We start from the raw sequence: 25,095 nt of genomic DNA, 5'->3' as shown, positions 1-25,095 counted from the left end.
AAAGTTATGATTTATACGATTTATTAATGAAGTAAACTATAAATATTTTTGGGCAAATTTTATTGAGTTATTGGAATATTGATAATATTACAGTATTTACAAAAATGTGATTTCGAATTTTTCCTAATTTTTATGATTTATTGGGAATTATTCCATAATTATTATGATTATAAGAAGTTTAAATGAGCAATAATACAAAACCAACTTGAATTATTGTCAAATGTTTAGTGAAGGCTAATTTTTGAGTCCTAAGAAGGTTAGGATAATTAACTTGGGCTTAAATTTGATTTAAGTATTGATTTGTGATTTTAATAAGTTATTATCACGCATTTCCATAAAGCCGGATTATATACAATATAAGGTTTAAGTAGGGCGATTTGGCACATTAATTTGGCATGTTAGACACATATATTTATGTTGTATTTCATTGATAAATGTCATATTTTATTTATCCCTTGAATTATGTAATTTTATCTTAGTATGGCCTTAGTTTTTAATTGGTATTTCCCGTAATGAAAGGGAATATCGATTTGGTTGTAATTTTAATGTGATTTCGCATCACCGTTTTGTAATTTAATAGATTTAAATTTTTATTACAAATGTATAATAGGAATAGATATGTATTTTTATTATTATTTTGTAATTCCGGAGTTTCCTAAAGACGTAGCCATTCGGAAAGGAGTTCCAGTCAAGACGGTGTTTTCCTTGGGAGGCGTGTCCGTTGAAGTTCAAGGGACCAATGGAGTTGGTTTCCGAATTTTTAATAGAATATTAGATTTTCTATTTTAGGAAGGCCATACTAGGAAATTTATTGCTTTGCATTTTTGTTTTATATGTTTGCATGCATTGCCAAATCGTCATAAACAACACATGCATATCATATCGAGTATTCGACCGTATCAATTATGATTATCGTTAGTTCAAAAATTTAGTTCACTTAAATTTGATAGATAATAAATTGACTTGACCTCTCACGTCATTAAAAATTGAGATTAAGCCTTACCAAATAGTAGGACCCATGAATCCCCGTGACATTTGAAGTAGGTTCTGTTTTTCCGGGATGCTTTCATTTATCATTGGGTAAGTGGGGTAATAAAACGTTATTGCACGCGAAATTTGGTTGGACTCAACGGGACATGAAGACTAGTCTTATATTCCGGGGCTAGAGATGAACTTAACGTAATTTCATCGACCGAGAGTTCTAGGTGTAGAATGGGTTAAAGAGTTAGCCCACCGAGTTATATTAGTACGGGATGTATCGGTTTCCCCGTGCCCAAGTTAATATGGATTTGGATCTCGGAATCATTTATATAATTGGGTGGAGGTCATTATATAAATGCTAAAACATGCTAACATGTTTTCATATATTAACGATGAATATTTCTTTTCCTACTATTTCGTTGTTTTATGTTGTTCTTTATCATTTCTCCTTTTAAATATGCGATATCAATTCGATTGTAACACGAGTCTCCGCTAAACCACTATTACTAACGACAAATATAATATCTTTATAAATCCTCAAATAAACCGTATCATAGGTGATGGACTAGCTCCATAGGAATTATTCTATTCCATAGAACTCCATTGGATTTGTCCTATTTCATATGAGATTAGCATCTTAAATTCCTAACATGCCTACGTATGATTTCTTGTGAAGAAATATGACTAGAGGTAATGATTAGTCAAAATATGTTTTGATAATATCTACTATGCATCCACGGTTCAAAAGTCTTATTGCTCAACCTAAACACTTGTCATCAAGCACTTAAGTTGTTAAGAATATGACAATATTAAATTGGTAAATTGATTTGCTAGAAATTTTGATTGACCAAATACCACAATAAGAGTTCATCCTTGTGAAGGATTAAACTAGGAATTTACATGAAGATAAGTCTTCATAAAGTATAAATTCTTGTAGTAAGTGGGAGCAATAAGAAGTAAGTACCTATCTTAATTGTTAAGGATGGAACTAGGCTCGAAAGAGAAGGTGTTAGACACTAAAATAGATACAAACCCCAATAAGTAAAGATCAAGGAAGTTGGTTGTGTAACCCCAACATATTCCTTCTTGAATATTTATGACATTGACATTGCATTCTTGCTAATTACCACATCATGTGTATTTGATACAAATTTGTGGCTTTTATCATAATATTTGGAATTATCGTATGATGACTAGCAAGAATAAATTCAGAAATTTACATGAATGGAACTAGGGTAGTTGCCATTTCATTCATGGACATATAAGTGTTATAGTGTACTCATTTTAGTTTTGTATTTAGAAATGTACCTCAATAATTATTATGAAGTACAATAACTCTAAATAAGAATATAATTCAAGTTTTTGTATAAAACGCAAAGGGTTTCTTCTATACAATAAAAACAAGCGTTGTGCCTTACATACTACGATTAAGTTTTTGGTGAGAGCATGCAAATCAAGGTAATTATATTCAAACTATAAACAAAATGTCATATATATATATATATATATATATATATATATATATATATATATATATATATATATATATATATATATATACAAGACTCAAATTGGTGACCCCAATCATTTCTCAATTCACGATTGAATATCGCTTTTAGAAACTAGTTTTGACTAGTGTCCCAAACCATCTGATTGGGAATCTCTGGGTGTGTACGAATTTTGTATTCAAAGCAAGATAATTCATGATTTTTCCTTGAAAAGGATTATGAATAGATCAAGATATTCGCCCTATTTACATTTTGAAGTGTATGGTCGAATACAGTTTCAATCAGAAAAGGTTATTACTTCTTAATCTCTTTTACCAACGAATTAGGTAGATACTTGGTATCCACTTAATGAGGTAAGAAGATAAATTCTTTGAATAATTTCATTGCATGTATAAAAAGTATTAAAACCTAGAGATTAAAAACCAAAGTATTAGTACTTTGTTAAAAGAGGGAACAATAAAGTGAAGACTTTTATTTGCACCAAAAGGAGTGTGATATGGTATCACAAGTTCAGCTTCATAAGCACATAATATTAGATAAGGGTTGTTAGAAAGGACAAATAATCCTATACGATATGATTGAATCTTTACTATAAAGTTGGAAGTAGTTTCTATTACAATTTGTCTAGTATTTATTTATTCCACTAAATCAAAACATAGTTAAAGCAATCAAGTACAATTCATATATGATCTGATTAGGCATTGTACCTAAGTTGTAGCTTGTTTCGAAAGAAAGCATGTGGCTTTCTAACCCAACTATCACGAGAATAACAAGTTTATGGCTCGTAATGCTGTCTTTTGAGAAAACAGGATTATTTCTTAAAGACAGAGTGGGAGAAAATGTTCAAAAGCCACAAACTGAGAATAAGACGTAGATAGATGTCCCTTCTTGGTCAAAATCAGTAATTATTTCTTCGAAATCTAAAGTGGACAGGAGTCATGTTATTTTGAAAGTAACAAACCTGTAACTTATTAAGATGCTTTATCTAGTTTCAACTCCATAAAAGTCCGAAATGAGCATAAACATGAAAATGTTTATTTAGCTTGGTTGGTTGATGACAAAGGGTTTTGCACGCAACAACAACGCCTCATTGAATTCGGATATAATTTGACAGTTGGATTTTAAAATGATCTTGCATGAGTTTTTGAAAATCGCAACTATCCTAACGTAGGATGAAAACTTAAGAAAAAGATTTAAGTAGAAGTTAAGGAGTTGAATTGTATGTTTTGATCATGTGATAAAATTTTCTCGAATTGTCGAGTAGTTCTGTTTATACATGGAGTTTAGTGGGAGTAATATGGTGCTACTAGTCTTATGTGCAAGGGACATATTGATCATTGTGAATGATGGAAGACTTAGGAGAAGAATAATACATCTCTAAGGTATCCAGACCTATAAAGGAGGTTCTAAGAGGATATTAGCGTTGAATGAATATTCTTATGTTAATAAGAATCTTGACAAGTTCAAAAGTATTGAACATGTAGAAATTGTATCCACATGCTTCCGCTGTGGGATTAATTCATTACGCTAAGATGTATCACCATTCTTAATTTTCGTATACTTGGGATATGACGAAAATTTACAAATCGAATCCTTGAGAGAAGTCTCTATATAGCCATATAGTTCATTGGTTAGTACTCATGAAGCATTAAAGAGATGAAGCTAAAGTGATTAGAATTGAGATGGATTTATGTGCAAGGAGTTACACAAAAACCATATTTTAAACACATAATGATGTTTAGACAACAATCTTGGCTATATTATTTAAGGAGGATATCTGCTAGAACATCCTAGGCAGTTGAACAATGAGATATACATAACATAAATTGAGTACACTTGCAATAATGACATATGCAAGAAGGAAGGGATGATATTAGGATTCGGTTTTATGAATTGGAGGAACTATGGTAGTTCGTTTCAATAACCGAAGGTCCTATCCCTACACACTGTGAAGACAGTGGGAGTTATTTAAAGGCAAGAGAGCCTATATCCAGATTGGATATAGACATGTACTCAAAGAAGTTCTTATAATACATGATTATACACAAGAATGGGAAATAGTATATAGTAAGGTTAGGAAAGTGAAAAAAAGAAAAAAACCCTAGAGAATCCATGCACGCAAAGAGTATGTGCCGCCATTGATTTCTGGGCCCATGGTCAGAAAATCAATCCAGCAGAGGCAAAGAGAGATGACATTGCGTGGGGAGAGCATTCCTCCTACGAATGAGCTGAAGAGTTCGGAGAAAACAGATGAGGGAAGTATGGTTTCAACAAGCCCTAAAAGCATAAGAAATGGACCTAATGTTGAGAATGAAGGAAAAACAAAGAACATTCATGAGGTTGTAGGGATACCAGAGTTGGTAGTAGAGGCGGATAATGAATCAGAAGAAGAGGAGATCAGTGAAAGTGAGAATGAGGAAGAGAAGGTGGATGAAGAACAGAGAAATGATATGCAAGAGGACGTTCCTGAAATAGGGGCCGAGGAGATGCTGTAGTTAGAACAGGAAGATGTTGAAGAGGAAATAGAATATTAGCAGTAGGCTGTTGTATGCTTCATCTTAGGGGCCAATCCACCATGGGAGATAGTTGAAGGCTTTGTTAGATGAATATGGACGAGGTATAACATAGATAAGATCTCATTAATGCCTAATGGGATCTTTCTGGTTAGGTTTAAGACGATGGAAATGAAGGATAAGGTCATTGCTTCTAGACACTATCTTTTTGACAATAAACCGATGATTGTGAAAGCATGGGAACGGGATATGGAGATGACTAAAGAGGATGTGCAATATGTGCCTGCGTGGATAAGATTGCACAAGCTGCCTCTGAAGTTTTGGGGAAAGGGACTTCCAAAAATTGCAGGCATTGTAGGTAAACATGTCAAGAATGATACAACAACTGAGGAGAGAACTAGACTAGGCTTTGCACGTGTAATGGTGGAACTGGTAGTTGATCAGGAATTACCAGTCAAAATTGCGTTCAAGGATGAGCATGGTATAGTGAATCATATTGAAATTGAATATGAATGGAAGCCAATCAAGTGCAAGAAGTGTCAAGGTATGGGGCATGAACATGAGCAATGCAGGAAAGACAAAATGATAAAAGAGAGGACTGTGGCTAATAAAGTATGGAGGCCAGTTGTGCAACCTGTTAAAGCTAAGATTATTAATACAGAAGTGCAAATGATCCCTAGAAAACCTGTGAATTCTCCATCAAAGGTGCTATAAACTCCAGTCAAGAGACTAGTCATAATGAGAAGGGGAGGCAGTTCACAGGACGTGGCAAAAGATGGCTATAGTAGGGACTCTTTTGGAGCACACTCATATAAGGAGGTACTCAATTCTCCTGGAAAGGCAGGTGCTGTTGGAAATGGTAGTGACAACCCCCCTAATTTATCTAATGGATAGTATAGGTTTTTGGAATGTGAGGGGTATGAATAGATTAGGTAAACAAAAAGCTATAATTTTTTTTCTACAAAATAAAGCAGTTGGGTTGTTTGGCTTATTAGAAACTAAAATAAAGTGTAATGCTTTTCATAAGGTTGTAAATAACTTTAATAATTGGTGCATATCTACTAACAGTGGATATCATAATGGGGGAAGGATTTGGATTTTATGTCAGCCTAAGTCTTTTAGGGTTCAGTTTCTGGAATATAATGCTCAGTTTATTCACATGAAGGTAGAATCCTTAGTGAGTAGGACTATTACTTTCTGACTATGTTGTATGCTTTCAATGGGGTTAATGTTAGAGCTCCCCTTTAGGGCTATCTGAGGAGACTAGCAGGGAATATTGTTGGACCATGGGCAATAGCAGGAGATTTTAATTGTGTTTTGGCTGCAAATGAAAGGGTTGGGGGCAATGTACCTTCCTCTGAGATGGAGCCTTTTAGGGATTGTGTGGCTGATTGTGGAGTTCTGGACATTGCTGCAACTGGTGCTCTATACACATGGAACAACAAGCAAAAGCCTGAGGAGAGGATCTATATTAAATTGGATAGGGTGTTGGTAAACAAGGACTGGTGTGATCATCTACATGACTTGTATGCTCATTTTCTTCCTGAGGGGATGTATGATCATACTCCATGTATAGTCAGCAGTAATAAACAGATGCAGGACAAGCGGTGCTTTAAATATTTTAACATGTGGGGTGGATCTAAGGATTTCATTCCTATTGTGAGAAGTAATTGGCAGGATAATGTGGTTGGGACTCCCATGTTCAAACTAGTGAAAGGATGCAGTTGCTGAAACCTGCCCTAAGACAGTTGAATATCAGTGATATTGAGAATGCTGCTGATGTCAAGCAGAAAAAGATAGAAGATTTACAAGTTCAGTTAGGAAGGGACCCCTCAGATCTGCAGATGAGAGCCGATGAGTCTGAAGCAGCTGCACAGTTGAAAGAACTTACTGCAGCAAGGGATAACTTTCTCTCTCAGAAAGCAAAGCATAAGTGGATACAGAATGGGGACTCAAATAGTGCGTTTTTTCATGGCTTACTTAAGCAGAGAAAACATGGGAACAAAGTCTTCAGGATGGAGGACACACATGGCAGAGTTTGTGATAAACCTGAACAGATTCAAAATGCATTCCTAGAATACTATAAAGAACTGCTTGGGTCCAATCATAGCATTGGCAAGGTTCACAGAAGTATAATTGAACAACGACCTAAATGCAGTCCTGAGGACTGTGCATAACTAATGAGGCCTGTAAGTGGGAAGGAGGTAAAAGATGCTCTATTCAGTATACCAGACATCAAGTCCCCTGGACCTGATGGTTACACCAGTAAATTCTTCAAGGATGTGAGGGGGGAGGTATGGGGAGATGTGATTGAGGCTGTCCAGGACTTCTTTTTGCAGAGAAGACTGCTAACTCAGATAAATGCCACTACCCTCACTCTAATACCTAAATGTGATAGACCTCAGAATGTTACCCAATTCCGGCCTATAGCTTGCTGCAACGTTGTGTACAAGTGTGACACCCCCATACTCCAAGTGCCTTACCAGGACCACTCAGGTATAAAGATGTCACCATCTCGGTTTCCCGAGGCAATGATAATCATAAGACAATAACGAAACAATATTTAAATATTATAAGTTTAGTGAATAAATACAATCCAAAACCAAATACCCAAAATACGGGTTACAAGTACCCAAAATAAGTGTCTAATCAACTAAATGAGATGTCTGACAAACTACTCAAGCTACAGCGGAAGACTTTATCATCTAAAGGTGACACATCCCAGCTATCCCATGTATCTCGACTCATACCTGCTCAACAACTGCTCACCATCCCCGAATGGATCACCCCAGTTTTTAAAACAATAAACGGGGTAAGTACTAATCACACAATTTACATAACTCAATAGAACAACAAACAACACAGCTCAATCATCACAGATATACTCCAAACTCCATCATCAACTCCTCAACACTGACTACACACTAAAGTATGTAGCCCTGCCAGAGTACCCTTCGCAACAGGTTACTCCTCGCCGTCAGTGGGGGAACGCAGCCGTTCCCACCTAAGCCCGCTCATCTCCGTCGAGCGATAAACCCAAATCCATTAATGTGCACATCCCTTTCGTGGGCGGGTTCCATGTATAGGCGAATAATGGGCGTGAAGCCACTCCCGCAAGTGACTCCACTCAGCCAGGGACGTACGCCAAAGAACACAGACAGATACAATCAACCACAACTACTATCAACAATCAAAACCAACAACCGTCACAATACTCGTATGATAATATTCAACAATCACAAAGCACAACCAACACATCACGTGACTAATACTGAGTAGGGAAACCCTACCTGGAATGCAATACAGTCAGACGGTCTCAACAGCTGTTATCAAAAGGCCTCCTCTACTAATCCTCCTCCTAACATATGATCATACAATTACTAACAATCATAAAAGACAACAAAACCCCCAAACCCCTAAATTAGGGTTTAAAAAACCTTAACGAAACACCATAAAAATAGTATGTAGATCTTACCCTTGACGCAAGGAACACAAGAGTGTAAAGAACGATGAATTCCGACCTCCCAAGCTCCGGGATTTGTCAATAATGCGACGGATGCGAAGTACGTAGGTTGCAATCTCTTTTCAAAGTAATTAAGTTTGTAAAAGCGTTTTCTGAAAGTGACGGAAAGCTTTAAATACTAAATCCCATTATTAAAAAAACCCGACAAAACACTACCCGTAAACCGGGCTACTCGATCGAGTAACTGACGTACTCGATCGAGTGCCGCCTACTCGATCGAGTACCAAGGCTACTCGATCGAGTACCCTACAGGTCAGAAACTATTTTAAAATGAAAAACACCCTTACTGACAGAGTAAGGCCCACTCGATAGACTACCCAGAGACTCATAAAACCGTAGTATTACAGTCTTCCCTCCTTAAAAAGAACTTCGTCCTCGAAGTTCAAACGACAACAAAGCAAAGACATACTACTACACTTCCGACACAACAACCAAAACAAAACTCAACATAAAAGCATGCTACTAACCAAACTCAACCCGACTCAACCACAACAAAACATACCGACACAACACAAAAAGGGTGTAAAAACTCTTAAAACTCTTTGAGATCATCTCCTAACCCCCTAAAAGAAACAAGGTTACGTCCCCGTAACCATACATACCTGATCAAAAAGAAAAGGGTAACGCTCTCTCATGGCCTCCTCTGCCTCCCATGTAGCTTCCTCAACCTCGTGGTTAGACCAAAGATCCTAAGCAAAACTGTCTCACCACTCCTAGTCTTCCTAACCTTCCGGTCAAGAATCTGCTTAGGCACCTCAAGATAAGACAAGGACTCATCTAGCTCTATGCTCTCTACCTCTAACACATGTGACAGATCGCTCACAGACTTGCGCAACTAAGATACATGAAACACATTATGCACTCTCTCCAACGCAGCTGGTAAAGCCAAATGATAAGCAACCTCTCCAACCTGATCTAAGATCTCATAAGGTCCGATGAACTTCTGACTCAACTTGCCTTTCATCCCAAACCTCATAACCCCAGGCATAGGAGACACTTTCAGAAGAAACTTGTCCCCAACCTCAAACTCTATATCCCGACGATGTAGATATGCATAACTCTTTTGCCTATCCTGAGCCGCTCTCATCCTTTCCCTGATCATCTTAATCTGCTCAACCATCTCATGTACCATCTCTGGTCCTAGAACCACTGCCTCAGCACTGTCATCCCAACAAATCGGACTCCTACATCTCCTCCCATATAAGGACTCAAACGGTGCCATGCCAATACTGGTGTGATAGCTGTTGTTGTAAGAAAACTCAATCAAATCTAATCTCTGTTCCCAGCTACCACCAAAGTCCATCACACAAGCTCGTAGCATATCCTCAAGAGTCTTGATTGTTCTCTCAGTCTAACCATCTGTCGCAGGATAAAATGCGGTACTCATCTTCAAAGTCATTCCCAAAGATTCCTGCAACTCTTTCCAAAACCTTGAGATAAACCTCGCATCTCTGGCAGATACTATGTCATTAGGGACCCCATGTAACTTTAGCACATTCTTCCGATAAGCCATAACTAATTGTGCCTTAGTCCATGTATCTTTCATTGGTAGAAAATGAGCAGACTTGGTCAGTCGATCTACTATTACCCATATCATGTTGTTACCCTGTTGACTCTTCGGCAAACCCACGATAAAATCCATAGAAATGGATTCCCACTTCCACTCAGGTACCTCTAAAGACTGAATCTTACCTTTTGGTCGTCGCTGTTCCCCTTTAACTCTCTGGCATGTCAAACAACGGGCCACAAACTTAGCTGTCTCTTTCTTCATCCCAGGCTACCAGAACGTGTTCTTTAAATCCTTGTATAGCTTGTCACCACCTGGATGTACTGAATATGGTGTACAATGTGCCTCTGTCATGATTGTCTTTTTCAGCTCCTCATCATTAGGGACACACCACCTCCCATCAAACCTCAAACTACCATCTGAATGAATAGAGAATCTAGACACTGTCCCTTTCTCTACTCCAGCTCTCCACTCTACCATCTTAGGATCCAACACCTATTTACCTCGAATATCATCATAAAGATCAGGCTGTATGGTCAAATCTCCCATGGCATCCCCTCTCTGCATCATATGTATCCCACACTTCCCCACCTTGTCTCTCAACCTCATCAAAGATAAAGCTGTACACAAAGAATGTACAATATTCCTACTTAAAGCATCAGCAACAACATTGGCTTTCCCTTCATGGTAGATAATATCCATGTCATAATCGCCAATCAGCTCCATCCACCTCCTCTGTCTCATATTTAACTCCTTTTGAGTGAAGATGTATTTGAGACTCTTGTGATCAAGAAATACCTTAAAGGTCGCCCCATAAAGGTAATGTCTCCAAATCTTGAGAGCAAACACCACTGCACCAAACTCTAGATCGTGTGTAGGATTATTCTCCTCATAAGGCTTCAATTGCTTAGAAGCATAGGCAATCACTTTACTGTTATGCATCAACACACATCCCAACCCATTCTTTGAGGCAACTGTATAAACCTCAAAGTTCTCACTCCCTTCAGGCAATGCGAAGATAGGAGCTGTGGTCAAACGCTCCTTTAATGTTTGGAACGCCGTTTCACAACTCTCATCCCAATGAAACCTGTTCTCTTTCCTCATCAAAGCTGTCATAGGTCTAGCAATCTTGGAGAAATCCTTCACGAACCGTCTGTAATATCCAGCTAAACCCAAGAAACTCCTGATCTCAGCCACATTCTTTGGTGCTTCCCACTTGGTCACTGCCTCAATCTTTGCCGGATCCACAGCTACCCCATCCTTAGAGATCACGTACCCCAGAAAAGCAAATCTCTCTAACCAGAACTCACACTTGGACAACTTAGCATATAATGCATGCTCCCTCAAGGTCTGCAACACAATCCTCAGATGCTCCTCATGCTCCTCCTTAGTCTTGGAATAAACTAAGATATCATCAATGAGCACCACCATAAACTTGTCCAAAAACTGACTGAAGATTCTGTTCATCAAATCCATAAACACAGCCAGTGCATTAGATAACCCAAAAGGTATCACCGTGTACTCATAATGGCCATACCTCGACGTGAAAGCTGTCTTTGGTATGTCCACCTCTCTAATCTTCACCTGATGGTACCCCGACCTCAAATCAATCTTGGAAAAGACTGATGCACCACTCAACTGATCAAACAGGTCATCTATCCATGGCAAAGGATACTTGTTCTTCACCGTCACTCTGTTGGCTCCGTAATCTATACACAACCTCAAGCTCCCATCTTTCTTCTTCACAAAAAGAATTGGTGCTCCCCACGGTGATACAAAAGAGGTCTAATGTATCCCTTCTCTATCGATCATCTAATCGCTTCCCGAGCTCCTCTAACTCTTTAGGACCCATCCGTGCACGGTGCCTTAGAGATTGGCCCCGCCCCCGGTTTCAACTCAACCGTGAAATATATCTCCCTCTTCGGTGGCAACCCCGGAATCTCCTCCGGAAAAACATCTCGCAAACTCATCTACGGTATCGATCAATCGTCGACTCTCAATCCGGTCATCTCTCATATGGCACAAGATCAAAGGACATCCTTCCTCGATAAGACTTCAAGGTTAAATTTGCAATCAACTTAACTTTGGGTTTGACTAGAAACCCACGATAAGACACACTAACACCCTTAGGCCCTCTCAAAGACACTTTCTTTTGATGACAGTCTATCTTAGCTTTATACTTTCCCAACCAATCCATCCCGACTATCATCTCAAAACCGTCAAAAGGAAACTCTAGCAAGTCTACAGGTAGATCCACTTGCCCAACTATCATAGATACATCTCTAAACAACCTCCCATATGATACAGACTCACCCGAAGGTATAAAAACTTTCTCACTTACAAACTCATATACCCTCAAACCCAACCGTTTAACATGACTCGAAAAAGATACAAACGACTGAGACGCCCCCGAATCAAACAAAACAAAGGTATGAATACCGTTAACAAGAAAAGTACCAGTGATAACATGTGCGTCGTCCTTGGTTGCTTTCTTGTCCATCATATACAGCTTTCCAATGGTCTTCTGTCCACCTCCCTGGACAGTACTGGCTGAAGTGGTCGGCTTAGCACCCGACCCCTGATTGTTGTTGTTGTTCGTAGCTGGTGTCTGATAAGAATTACCGCCATTGCTGTTACCTCCACCCTGGTTGCTCTGACCTCCCCGGTTAGACCATGACCCAGCCGGTCTGTTACTCGCATAAATCTGTGTTGGCCCCTAAGAATAGCTCCCCTGAGCCGATCTCTGAAAAGCTCCCGGTACACTCGTGTACTCATGTCTCTTGTGGCCTACACCGCCACAGCCAACCCAGGTCATCCCCCAACTACCACTACCGCTCCCACGGCCACGCCCAAAGGAAGCCCCAGCACTGAACCCCGAGCCCGAAGAAAACGCTCTAGCCTGATTGTGGTTGCCTTTATTTTAGTTAGATTGGCCACCACATGCACCTTCACTCTCAGCCTTTCTTTTTTCACCTCCTCTCTCCCGGGCCATCTCCACCAACCTCTCAGCTCTACCAGCCCTCTTATAAGCTTCCTTAACATCAGTAAGGACTCCCACGGGTAACTTGTCTATAATCCTGGGGGTCAACCCCCTCTCAAATCTCAGCGCTAGGTTCTCCTCACTCAAACCCATGTCCTCAGCATATCTAGACTTCTCATTAAATTGCTTGTAGGACACAGCAACCGACATATCAGATGTCATCCTAAACCCATCATACTCCTCCCTCAGCTTACTCCTCACATGCTCAGGTACAAACTCTCTCCTCATAGCCCTCCGAAACTCTTCCCAAGGTATAGCAGGCAGACCCTGCTTTGCATACATCTCTCTAGCACTTGCTTTCACCTTGTCCCACCACTCACCAGCCGCTTTCCTTAAGTAGAACGCAGCTTGTTCTACTTTCATCTCATCAGGACAATGTACCAGATCCAGAATGGTCTCCATCTCACGATGCCAATTGTCAAGAAGAATTGGCTCGCCGGTCCCCTTATACTCTTTTGGGTTAAACCTCACTATATAAAGACTTATCTTAGAGTGATCAACCTCCTTATCCTTCCCCACTCTCTTTAGGGCCTCCGTAAGAGCATCTTGATGCTCCAACATCTTAACTATATCGTCGATGTTCATGCTCTCAGCTCTCACATACAAAGCGGTTTTCTTTGGCGGCATCTTGAAACTATATAAGAAAAGGTAGATATAAACATACATACCATAACCCAAAACACGAAAAAAACATGCCCAAAACCCACTCGATCAAGTGCCTAACCCTACTCGATCGAGTAGAGGCTACTTGATCGAGTGCCCCACGTACTCGATCAAGTGCGCCGACTCCAGACCCAAAACAGACCTTCTGATCTCTGACATACTCGACCGAGCAGCCTAGCCACTCGATCGAGTGCCCCTATGTACTCGGTCGAGTACCCAAAAACACGATTCCGATCATAAAAACATCAAATACCCACTCGATCGAGTCAGACCCCCTCGATCGAGTACCTCACCCACTCGATCGAGTACCCCCTACTCGATCGAGTCATGCAGACTCGTGAATACTGCCCGCATGTTATCTCACATAACCCAATATACTATGCAGCTTCTTAATCTCAACATTAATATATAACTACGCATGCATATCTATGCAATTTCTCATACAATCAACAAAATAAGCTACTTCATGTTATTAAATGCCACATAATAAACAACCATCATGCTTCTTTATGCAAACCAACATATATACACACCCCACAAACTTTTCAATCACGATTTCAATCCTTCACTCCCAACTTCTAAACTAACAATTCACATACTCCAGCAATTCACAACATGTATCGTTACGTTCACATACAAACTAACGGACACCACATACGACCTTGACATATACCCCCCCATGTGACCGGTTCAAAATTGTAGGGCGTGTTCGCGACTTTAGGACGTCTCCCAAGCCTTTGCATTTGCTCCTACAACCTTTACCGGGTTCATTTTAATTGACTCCCTATGTTCATTATATTCATTAGTTACAGGTTTCAGGATCGTCGCTCTGATACCACTTTGTGACACCCCCATACTCCAAGTGCCTTACCAGGACCACTCAGGTATAAAGATGTCACCATCTCGGTTTTCGGAGGCAATGATAATCATAAGACAATAACGAAACAATATTTAAATAGTATAAGTTTAGTGAATAAATACAATCCAAAACCAAATACCCAAAATATGGGTTACAAGAACCCAAAATAACTGTCTAATCAACTAAATGAAATGTCTGACAAACTACTCAAGCTACAGCGGAAGACTCTATCATCTGAAAGTGACATATCCCAGCTATCCCAGCTATCCCATGTAGCTCAAGCTACAACTGCTCACCATCCCCGAATGGATCACCACAGTTTTTAAAACAATAAACAAGGTCAGTACTAATCACACAATTTACATAACTCAACAGTACAAAAAAGAACACACCTCAATCGTCACAGATATACTCCGAACTCCATCATCAACTCCTCAACACTGACTACACACTAAAGTGTGTAGCCCTGCCAGACTACCCATCGCAACAGGTTACTCCTTGCCGTCAGTGGGGGACCGCGGCCGTTTCCACCTAAGCCTCGCTCATCTCTGTCGAGCGATAAAACCAAATCCATTAATGTGCACATCCCTTATGTGGCGGGTTCCACAGAAGGCGAATAATGGGCGTGAAGCCACTCCAAAAAGTGACTCCACTCAGCCAGGGACGCACCCCAAAGAACATAAACAGATACAATCAACCACAACTACTATCAACAATCAAAACCAACAACCGTCACAATACTCGTATGATAATATTTAACAATCACAAAGCACAACCAACACATCATGTGACTAATACTGAGTAGGGAAACCCTACTTGGAATGCAATATAGTCAGACGGTCTCAACAGATGTTATCAAAAGGCCTCCTCTACGAATCCTCCTCCTAACATATGATCATACAATTACTAACAATCATAAAAGACAACAAAACCCCTAAACCCCTAAATTAGGGTTTAAACAACCATAACGAAACACCATAAAAACAGTATGTAGATCTTACCCTTGACGCAAGGAACACAAGAGTGTAAAGAACGATGAATTCCGACCTCCCAAGCTCCGGGATTTGTTAATAATGCGACGGATGCGAAGTACGTAGGTTGCAATCTCTTTTCAAAGTAATTAAGTTTGTAAAAGCGTTTTATGAAAGTGACGGAAAGGTTTAAATACTAAATCGCATTATTAACAAAACCCAACAAAACACTACCCGTAAACCGGGCTACTCGATCGAGTAACTGACGTACTCGATCGAGTGCCGCCTACTCGATCGAGTACCAAGGCTACTCGATCGAGTACCCCACATGTCCGAAACTATTTTAAAATGCAAAACACCCTTACTCGACAGAGTAAGGCCCACTCGATAGAGTACCCAGAGACTCATAAAACCGTAGTATTACAACAAGGTTATATCCAAGATCATATGTGCTAGACTTGCTGCAGTGTTACCAAACATTATAGATCAGAACCAAGGTGCCTTCATTCAGAAAAGGAGTATTCAGAAGAATATCTTGATCTGTTAGGACCTCATTAGACTTTATGAAAGACCCAATGCTTCAGCTAGATGCCTGTTCAAGATTGATTTGTAGAAGGCATATGATACTGTGGAATGGCAATTTGTAGAGCAGCTTATGAGGTTGCTTAGGTTCCCTCCTGAGTTCAAAAGTATGGTAATGTAGTGTATTACCACTGCCTCTTTCTCTTTATCTCTTAATGGAGAAATGTTTGGATTTTTTACTGGCAGGAGAGGGCTCAGACAAGGTGATCCACTGTCACCTCTTCTCTTTACACTTTGTAGGAGTAGTTAACAAGAACCTTGAAGTATGCTGCTGCTAAATATGTGTTAAATTATCACCCTATGTGCAAAAAGCAAAGATTAGCTTGCCTTATATTTGCTGATGATGTGCTTCTATTCAGCAAAGGTGACACTAAATCCATGATGCTTTTGTTACAATCTTTCTCTACCTTCTCCAAAGCATGTGGCTTGAAAATTAGTGCAGCTAAATCCAATGCATACTTTAGAGGGGTGCCAGATCAGATTAAGAATGATATTCTGAGGATATCAGGTTTCACTGATGGAGCTCTCCCCTTTAAGTACTTGGGAATGCCAATACAAACTACAAGGCATAAAAAAGTAGATTGTGCATGTCTCATTGAGAAAATATGTGGAAGGATTCATAGTTATGGAGCAAGGAAATTTTCATATGCTGGGAGACTTATTTTGGTCAAATCTGTCCTTAATACATTGCATTCCTACTGGGCATCGATGTTCATTTTACCCAAAGGTATCATGAAGAGTATAGAAGCCACCTGCAGGAATTTTCTTTGAGAAAATGGTTCAGAATACAAGAGGGTTCCCCTAGTGGCTTGGGACAAGATATGCAAACCAAATGAAGAGGGAGGCCTAGGATTAAGGATCAGGAAACGTGGAACAAGGCAATGGTGGGGCATCTGGTAAGTTGGGTTGCTGAGAAGAGGGATTCTATTTGGGTACAGTGGAATCATATCAAAGGTAGGGACTAGATAGAGTATAATCCTTCTGCCAACTCCAGCTGGGTTTGGAGAAGGATATGTAAAGTTAAGCAGGAAATTGCCCATGGGTTTGTGGATGGGGTCTGGGTGGTACAGCCGTCTGGGTATACACCTACTGGATGTTATGAATGGCTTTGGAATGCTAGTCCACCAGTCTGCTGGAACAAGGTGATATGGAATAACTGGGCATTACCAAAAAACCAGTTTATAGGTTGGTTAGTGGCTCATGAGGTCCACAATACAGTAGACAAGATTGCAAGTTATGGGATCGATGTTGATGATAGATGCCTGCTATGTGGCCAGTCAGAGAAATGCTTATCTCATCTATTCTTTGCCTGCCAGTACAGCAAGAGGGTGATACTAGCCCTGCAGCAGAGTACAGGCTGTAACCTTCCTCTGGTGACTGATCTGGTTTGGTGGTCAAGTAGGGGATGTACTATTGTCCAAAGAGGAGCTCAGATTGCACTATTCTTGGGAGCACTCTACTCTATCTGGTATCAAAGGAATAGGTGTAGAATTGACAAAGTTCTCATGCATCCGAGCCAGTTAGATTTGCAGATTGTTGATGGGGTGAGAAGCAGAATTAGAGGACGAGAGAAGTTGAATATGAATGTCAATGATATAACCTGGCTAAGTCAGAAGAATCTTATTTAACTTGAGGACTGCATATCCTGTAATTCCTACTCGTTTTGATATATATATATATATATATATATATATATATATATATATATTACTCACATTTCCCCCAAAAAAAAGGTTAGGAAAGTGCAAAGTGTTGCTAAGACTTACTAACGAAGGCCTTTTTCGTAGGTTAAGCATGAAAAGTCATGTCATTTCAATTTGAATTGAGATGATCAACTATATACAAGATTAAAACTGAATTATAGATTATGTAATAATTGATATGGTATCAATTTTACATATGTGATAATACATTCATCGTTTGAGTTTTATTCAAATCTATTTTCTGATAATACTTTGTTTTCCAAATAGGTTGTCGAGACAATATTGAACCCTATTTAAGTGAAATGGATTAATAGAGTGTGATGCGATTGATGACAATATTGAACCCTATACTAGAGTGTGATGCGATTGATGGCAAGTTCAAGTGCCATAGAGTCATAAGAGATGACTAGTCGATCACATAGGCAGACTGTATGGGACACTCTGTCGGGCAGTGACCGCTTATAGAGTTCTGGTGATTCATATACAGCCTGGTCGTGGCAAGAGCTACTATAGTATTTTTAAGAGCCGATTCTTTGACTAGATACTGTTCGCCCAAGTTGGCACAGTTTCTGAATGGCTTTGATTTATGCTCTACGACTGTCGTAATTGAAGTCAAAAGGGTATCTTTTGGGTCATGATGAACCGTGGCTATATGAAGGGAATAGTGCCATAGGAATTGTCCATCCCCTTGTCAGGGAAATCTAAATCTCAGGGCCACTCGAGGAGCAGTGAATTGAAAATGCGTGGCCATGCTCGGAAGGTATCTACGGTAGATAATTCCGGTCAGACAGTTACTCTCCAGATCGAGGAAACCACTCAAGATATGATCAAAAATAAGTATGACCTGCAAGACACCTTGCATTGAGTGGGAGATTATTGTAACACCCCCATACTCCAAGTGCCTTACAGGACCACCCAGGTATAAGGATGTTACCATCTCGGTTACCCGAGGCAATGATAATCAAATAAACAATAATGAAACAACGTTTAAATATAAATACTTTAGTGAAAGGTTACAATCCAAAAACCAAACCAAAATACGAATACATGTCTCAAACCGACTGTCTAATTAGCTAACTGAAATGTTTATGAAAACTACTAAGCTACAGCGGAAGACTTCTATCATCAGACCGTGGCACATCCCAGCTATCCCAGTACTCAACTCATACCTGCTCAATATCTGCTCACCATCCCCGAATGGATCACTGCAGGTTTTAAAACAATAAACCGAGGCCAGTACTATTCAAACAATTATATACAACCAACAATACAGTAATCAAGTTAGCTCAAGCAGTCACACACAATCACCCATTCCAATCAATCTCCATCACCGACTGTCCACTGGACCAGCCCTGCCAGTGGGGGACCGCAGCCGTACTTACCAAATCCCCGCTCATCATACCGAGCGATAACCCTGTCCCATTAATGTGCACATCCCCTTCCGTGGCGGGTTCCACGAAGGGCGAAACTAGGGCGTGAAGCCACTCCCACAAGTGACTCTACTCAGCCGAGAACGCATCTCGAGAACCAGAGACAACAATCACAATCACAATACAATATCAACAACCGTCTGAATCAGTCAACAATGACTAACTACCGCACAATCACCACACATTATGTAAATACTATTGAGTAGGGAAACCCTACCTAGAAAGCACAACAATCAGACGATTTCACAGCTGATATCAAAACGCTTCCTCTACGAATCCTCCTCCTAATATACAAGCACATAATCACTACCAATCATACAAATAACAAAACCCCCAAATCCCCAAATTAGGGTTTAACCAACTTTAAAGAAACATTATAAAAACGGTATATAGGTCTTACCCTTGACGCAAGGATCACAACGGTATAAAGAAAGGTAGAATCCGACCTTCCAAGCTCCGGGATTTGCCAACAATGCGATTAAAGCGAATGACGTAGTTTGATTTCTCTTCTTACAATGATTAGGTTTTGAAAAGTGTTTTAAGAACAATGACGGAAGTATTATATACTCTAATCGCATTATTAACCAAAACCCGAGAAATCACCCCGTCAGATGGGCTACTCGATCGAGTAACTAAGGTACTCGATCGAGTGCCCCCTTACTCGATCGAGTAACCAAGTTACTCGATCGAGTACCCAACAGGTCAGAAACTATTTTAATCTGCAACTCGCCCTTACTCGACAGAGTAAGGCCTACTCGATAGAGTACCCAGAGACTCATAAATACGTAGTATTACAGTCTTCCCTCCTTAAAAAGAACTTTGTCCCCGAAGTTCAAACCACAACAAACCAAAGACACACACTACGCACTCCCGACTCAACAACCAAAAAAAAACTCAACATAAAACATGTTACTAACCCAACTCAACGACAACAACCATACCGACCCAACATAAAAAGGGTATAAAAACTCTTTGCGATCATCTCCTACCCCCCTAAAAGAAACAAGGTTACGTCCCCGTAACCATACATACCTGATCGAAAAGGAAAGGGTAACGCTCTCTCATGGCATCCTCTGCCTCCCATGTAGCTTCCTCAGTCTCGTGGTTAGACCAAAGGATCTTAAGCAAAACTGTCTCACCACTCCTAGTCTTCCTAACCTTCCGGTCAAGAATCTGCTTAGGTACCTCAAGATATGATAAGGACTCATCTAGCTCTAAGCTCTCTACCTCTAACACATGTGACGGGTCATTCACATACTTCCGCAGCTGCGATACATGAAACACATTATGCAGTCTCTCTAACGTAGCCAGTAAAGCCAGACGATATGCAACTTCCCCAACTCGCTCTAGGATCTCATAAGGACCGATGAACTTCTGACTCAGCTTGCCTTTCTTCCCAAATCTCATAACCCCACGCATAGGAGACACTTTCAGAAGGACCTTATCCCCAACCTGAAACTCTATATCCCGGCGATGTAGATCTGCATAACTCTTTTGCCTATCCTGGGCTGCTCTCATCCATTCCCTGATCATATTTATCTGTTCAACCATCTCATGTACCATCTCTGGTCCTAGAACCACTGCCTCAGCACTGTCGTCCCAACAAATCGGACTCCTACATCTCCTCCCATATAAAGCCTCAAACGGTGCCTTGCCAATACTCGTGTGATAGCTGTTGTTGTAAGAAAACTCTATCAAATCCAACCTCTGTTCCCAGCTACCACCAAAGTCCATCACACAAGCTCGTAACATATCCTCAAGAGTTTTGATCGTTCTCTCAGTCTGACCGTCTGTCGCAGGATGAAAAGCTGTACTCATCTTCAAAGTTGTTCCCAAAGATTCCTGCAACTCTTTCCAAAACCTTGAGATAAATCTCGCATCTCTGTCAGACACTATGTCCTTAGGGACTCTATGTAACTTAAGCACATTCTTTCGATAAGCCATAGCCAATTGCGCTTTAGTCCATGTATCTTTCATTGGCACAAAGTGAGCTGATTTGGTCAGTCGATCCACTATCACCCAGATCATGTTGTTACCCTGTTGTCTCTTTCGCAAACCCACGATAAAATCCATAGAAATGGATACCCACTTCCACTCAGGTACCTCTAAGGACTGAATCTTACCTTGTGGTCGTCGCTGTTCCCCTTTAACTCTCTGGCATGTCAAACAACGGACCAGAAACTCAGCTATTTCTTTCTTCATCCCATGCCACCAAAACGTGTTCTTCAAATCCTTGTATAGCTTGTCACCACCTGGATGTACTGAATACGGTGTACAATGTGCCTCTGTCATGATTGTCTTTTTCAGCTCCTCATCATTAGGGACACACCACCTACCATCGAACCTCAAACTACCATATGTATGAATAGAGAATCGAGACACTGTCCCTTTCTCTACTCCAGCTCTCCACTCAACCATCTTAGGATCCATAGCCTGTTTACCTCGAATATCATCATACAGATCAGGCTACACTGTCAAATCTCCCACAGCATTCCCTCTCTGCATCATATGTATCCCAAACTTCCCCACCTCATCTCTCAACCTCATCAAAGATAGAGCTGTACACAAGGAATGTACACTCTTCCTACTCAAAGCATCTGGAACAACATTGGCTTTCCCTTCATGGTAGATAATATCCATGTCATAATTGCCAATCAGCTTCATCCACCTCCTCTGTCTCATGTTCAACTCCTTTTGAGTGAAGATGTACTTGAGACTCTTGTGATCCGAAAATACTTTAACGGTCGCCCCATAAAGGTAATGTCTCCAAATCTTGAGAGCAAACACCACTGCATCCAACTCTAGATCATGTGTAGGGTAGTTCTCCTCATACGGCTTCAATTGCCTAGAAGCATAGACTATCACCTTACCGTTCTGCATCAACACACATCCCAACCCATTCTTTGAGGCATCTGTATAAACCTCAAAGTTCTCGATCCCTTCAGGCAATGCTAAGATAGGAGCTGTGGTCAAACGCTCCTTTAATGTTTGGAACGCCTTCTCACAACTCTCATCCCAACGAAACCTGTTCTCTTTCCTCATCAAAGATGTCATAGGTCTAGCTATCTTGGAGAAATCTTTCACGAACCGTCTGTAGTATCCAGCTAAACCCAAGAAACTCCTGATCTCAGCAACATTCTTTGGTGCTTCCCACTTTGTCACTGCCTCAATCTTTGCCGGATCCATAGCTACTCCCTCCTTAGAGATCATATGCCCCAGAAAAGCAACTTTCTCTAACCAGAACTCACACTTGGACAGCTTAGCATACAACTCATGCTCCCTCAGAGTCTGCAACACAATCCTCAGATGCTCCTCATGCTCCTCCTTAGTCTTAGAGTAGACTAAGATATCATCGATAAACACCACCACAAACTTGTCTAAAAACTGTCTGAAGATTTTGTTCATCATGTCCATAAACAAAGCCAGTGCATTAGATAACCCAAACGGCATCACCACGTACTCATAATGACCATACCTCGACGTGAAAGCTGTCTTTGGTATGTCCATCTCTCTAATCTTCATCTGATGGTACCCCGACCTCAAATCAATCTTAGAAAAGACTGATGCACCACTCAACTGATCAAACAGGTCATCCATCCTTGGCAAAGGATACTTGTTCTTCACCGTCACTCGGTTCAGCTCCCTGTAATCTATGCATAACCTGAAACTCCCATCTTTCTTCTTCACGAAAAGAACTGGTGCTCCCCACGGCGATACACTAGGTCTAATGTATCCCTTCTCTATCAGATCATCTAACTGTTTCCTGAGCTCCTCCATCTCTTTAGGACCCATCCGGTACGGTGCTTTAGAGATTGGCCCCGTCCCCGGTTTCAACTCAACGGTGATTTCTATCTCCCTCTTCGGTGGCAACCCCGGAATCTCCTCTGGAAAAACATCTGCAAACTCTCCCACCACTGGTATCTGATCAAATGTCAGACTCTCTATCCGGTCATCTCTCACATGACACAAGATCAAAGGACATCCCTTCCTCAGATAAGACTTCAAGGTGACAGCTGCAATCAACTTAACTTTGGGTTTGACTAGAAACCCATGATAAGACACACTAACACCCTTAGGCCCTCTCAAAGACACTTTCTTTTGATAACAGTCTATCTTAGCTTTATACTTTCCCAACCAATCCATCCTGACTATCATCTCAAAACCGTCAAAAGGAAACTCTAGCAAGTCTACAGGTAGATCCACTTGCCCAACTATCATAGATACATCTCTAAACAACCTCCCGCATGATACAGACTCACCCGAAGGTATAAAAACTTTCTCACTTACAGACTCATATGCCCTCAAACCCAACCGTTTAACATGACTCGAAGATACAAATGACTGAGATGCCCCCAAATCAAACAAAACAAAGGTATGAATACCGTTAACAAAAAAGGTACCAGTGATAACATGTGCATCTTCCTAGCTGCTTTCTTGTCCATTATGAACAGCTTTCCACTGGTCTTCTGTCCACCTCCCTGAACAGTACTGGCTGATGTGGTTGGCTTAGCACCCGGCCCCTGGTTGTTGTTGTTGTTGTTGTTCGTAGCTAGTTTCTGATAAGAATTACCGCCATTGTGGTTACCTCCACCCTGATAGCTCCGACTTCCCCGGTTAGACCATGACCACCTGGTCTGTTGCTCGCATAACTCTGTGCAGGTCCCTGAGAATAGCTCCCCCGAGATGATCCCTGAAAAGCTCCCGGTGCGCTCGTGCACTCATGTCTTTTGTGGCCTACACCACCACATCCATAGCAGGTCATCCCCCAACTACCACTACCACTCACACGGCAACACCCAAAGGAAGCCCCAACACTGAATCCTGACCCAGAAGAAAACCCTCTAGCTTGGGTGTGGTTGCCTTTCTTATGACTAGATTGGCCACCACCCTCACTCTCAGCCTTTCTTTTCTCACTCACTCTCTCCTGAGCCATCTCCACCAACCTCTCAGCTCTCCCAGCCCTCTCATAAGCTTCCTTAACATCGGTAATAACTCCTACAGGTAGCTTATCCATAATCTTAGGGGTCAACCCCTTCTCAAACCTCAGCGCCAGGTTCTCCTCACTCAAACCCATATCCTCAGCATACCTAAACTTCTCATTAAACTGTTTGTAGTACTCAGCAACTGACATATCAGATGTCATCTTAAACCCATCAAACTCCTCCCTCGGCTTTCTCCTCACATGCTCCGGTACAAACTCTTTCCTCATAGCCCTCCGAAACTCTTCCCAAGGTATAGCAGGTAAGCCCTGGTTCGCATACATCTCTCTAGCACTCACCTTCACCGTATCCCACCACTTGCCAGCTGCTTCCCTCAGGTAGAACGCAGCTTGTTCTACTCTCATCTCATCAGGACAATGAACCAGGTCTAGTATATTCTCCATCTCACGATGTCAGTTGTCAAGAAGGTTTGGTTCCCCGGTTCCCGTGTACTCTTTTGGGTTAAACCTCGCTATATAGAGATTGATCTTAGAGTGATCAACCTCCTTATCCTTATCCTTATTCACTTTCTTTAAAGCCTCAGTGAGAGAATCTTGGTGCTCCAACATCTTAACAACATCATCTATGTTCATGGTCTCAGCTCTCGCATAGTAAGCGTTTCTCTTGGGCGGCATCTTGAAACTATATAAGAAAGGGTAGATATAAACATACACACTAAAACCTCAAAACACGAAAGCGGACTGCCCAGAACACACTCGATCGAGTGCCTAAACCTACTCGATCGAGTAAGAGGCTACTCGATCAAGTGCCCACCATACTCGATCGAGTGCCTCGACATCAGACCCCAAACAGACCTTCTAATCTCTACCATACTC

General features: G+C 40.9%; 2 protein-coding genes across 2 annotated transcripts; both read left to right on the top strand.

Moving 5' to 3' along the window:
• Positions 1-5,740: 5,740 nt before the first annotated feature.
• Positions 5,741-7,179, top strand: LOC141632219 (uncharacterized). Its single transcript, XM_074444782.1, has 4 exons — positions 5,741-5,895; positions 6,071-6,167; positions 6,251-6,609; positions 6,714-7,179. Exons 1-4 carry the CDS (start codon positions 5,741-5,743, stop codon positions 7,177-7,179), a joined length of 1,077 nt encoding a protein of 358 aa, XP_074300883.1.
• Positions 7,180-7,182: 3 nt separating this feature from the next.
• On the top strand, positions 7,183-17,775 carry LOC141632218 (uncharacterized). Its single transcript, XM_074444781.1, has 6 exons — positions 7,183-7,410; positions 16,179-16,259; positions 16,334-16,350; positions 16,507-16,874; positions 16,932-17,043; positions 17,142-17,775. Exons 1-6 carry the CDS (start codon positions 7,183-7,185, stop codon positions 17,773-17,775), a joined length of 1,440 nt encoding a protein of 479 aa, XP_074300882.1.
• Positions 17,776-25,095: the final 7,320 nt, after the last annotated feature.

The sequence above is a fragment of the Silene latifolia genome, chromosome Y (assembly GCF_048544455.1).
Source record: "Silene latifolia isolate original U9 population chromosome Y, ASM4854445v1, whole genome shotgun sequence".
Classification (NCBI taxonomy): domain Eukaryota; kingdom Viridiplantae; phylum Streptophyta; class Magnoliopsida; order Caryophyllales; family Caryophyllaceae; genus Silene; species Silene latifolia.
This window is presented reverse-complemented; position numbering and strand designations above follow the sequence as displayed.

Coding starts and splice junctions, on each gene's coding strand:
- LOC141632219 (XM_074444782.1), top strand. CDS start 5,741: ATGAGAAGGGGAGGCAGTTCACAGGACGTGGCAAAAGATGGCTATAGT. Junction 6,168..6,250: donor CTCAGTTTATTCACATGAAG/GTAGAATCCTTA, acceptor GCTCCCCTTTAG/GGCTATCTGAGGAGACTAGC. Junction 6,610..6,713: donor AAACAGATGCAGGACAAGCG/GTGCTTTAAATA, acceptor TGTTCAAACTAG/TGAAAGGATGCAGTTGCTGA.
- LOC141632218 (XM_074444781.1), top strand. CDS start 7,183: ATGAGGCCTGTAAGTGGGAAGGAGGTAAAAGATGCTCTATTCAGTATA. Junction 16,875..16,931: donor GATGTTCATTTTACCCAAAG/GTATCATGAAGA, acceptor AAAATGGTTCAG/AATACAAGAGGGTTCCCCTA. Junction 17,044..17,141: donor AGGCAATGGTGGGGCATCTG/GTAAGTTGGGTT, acceptor TGCCAACTCCAG/CTGGGTTTGGAGAAGGATAT.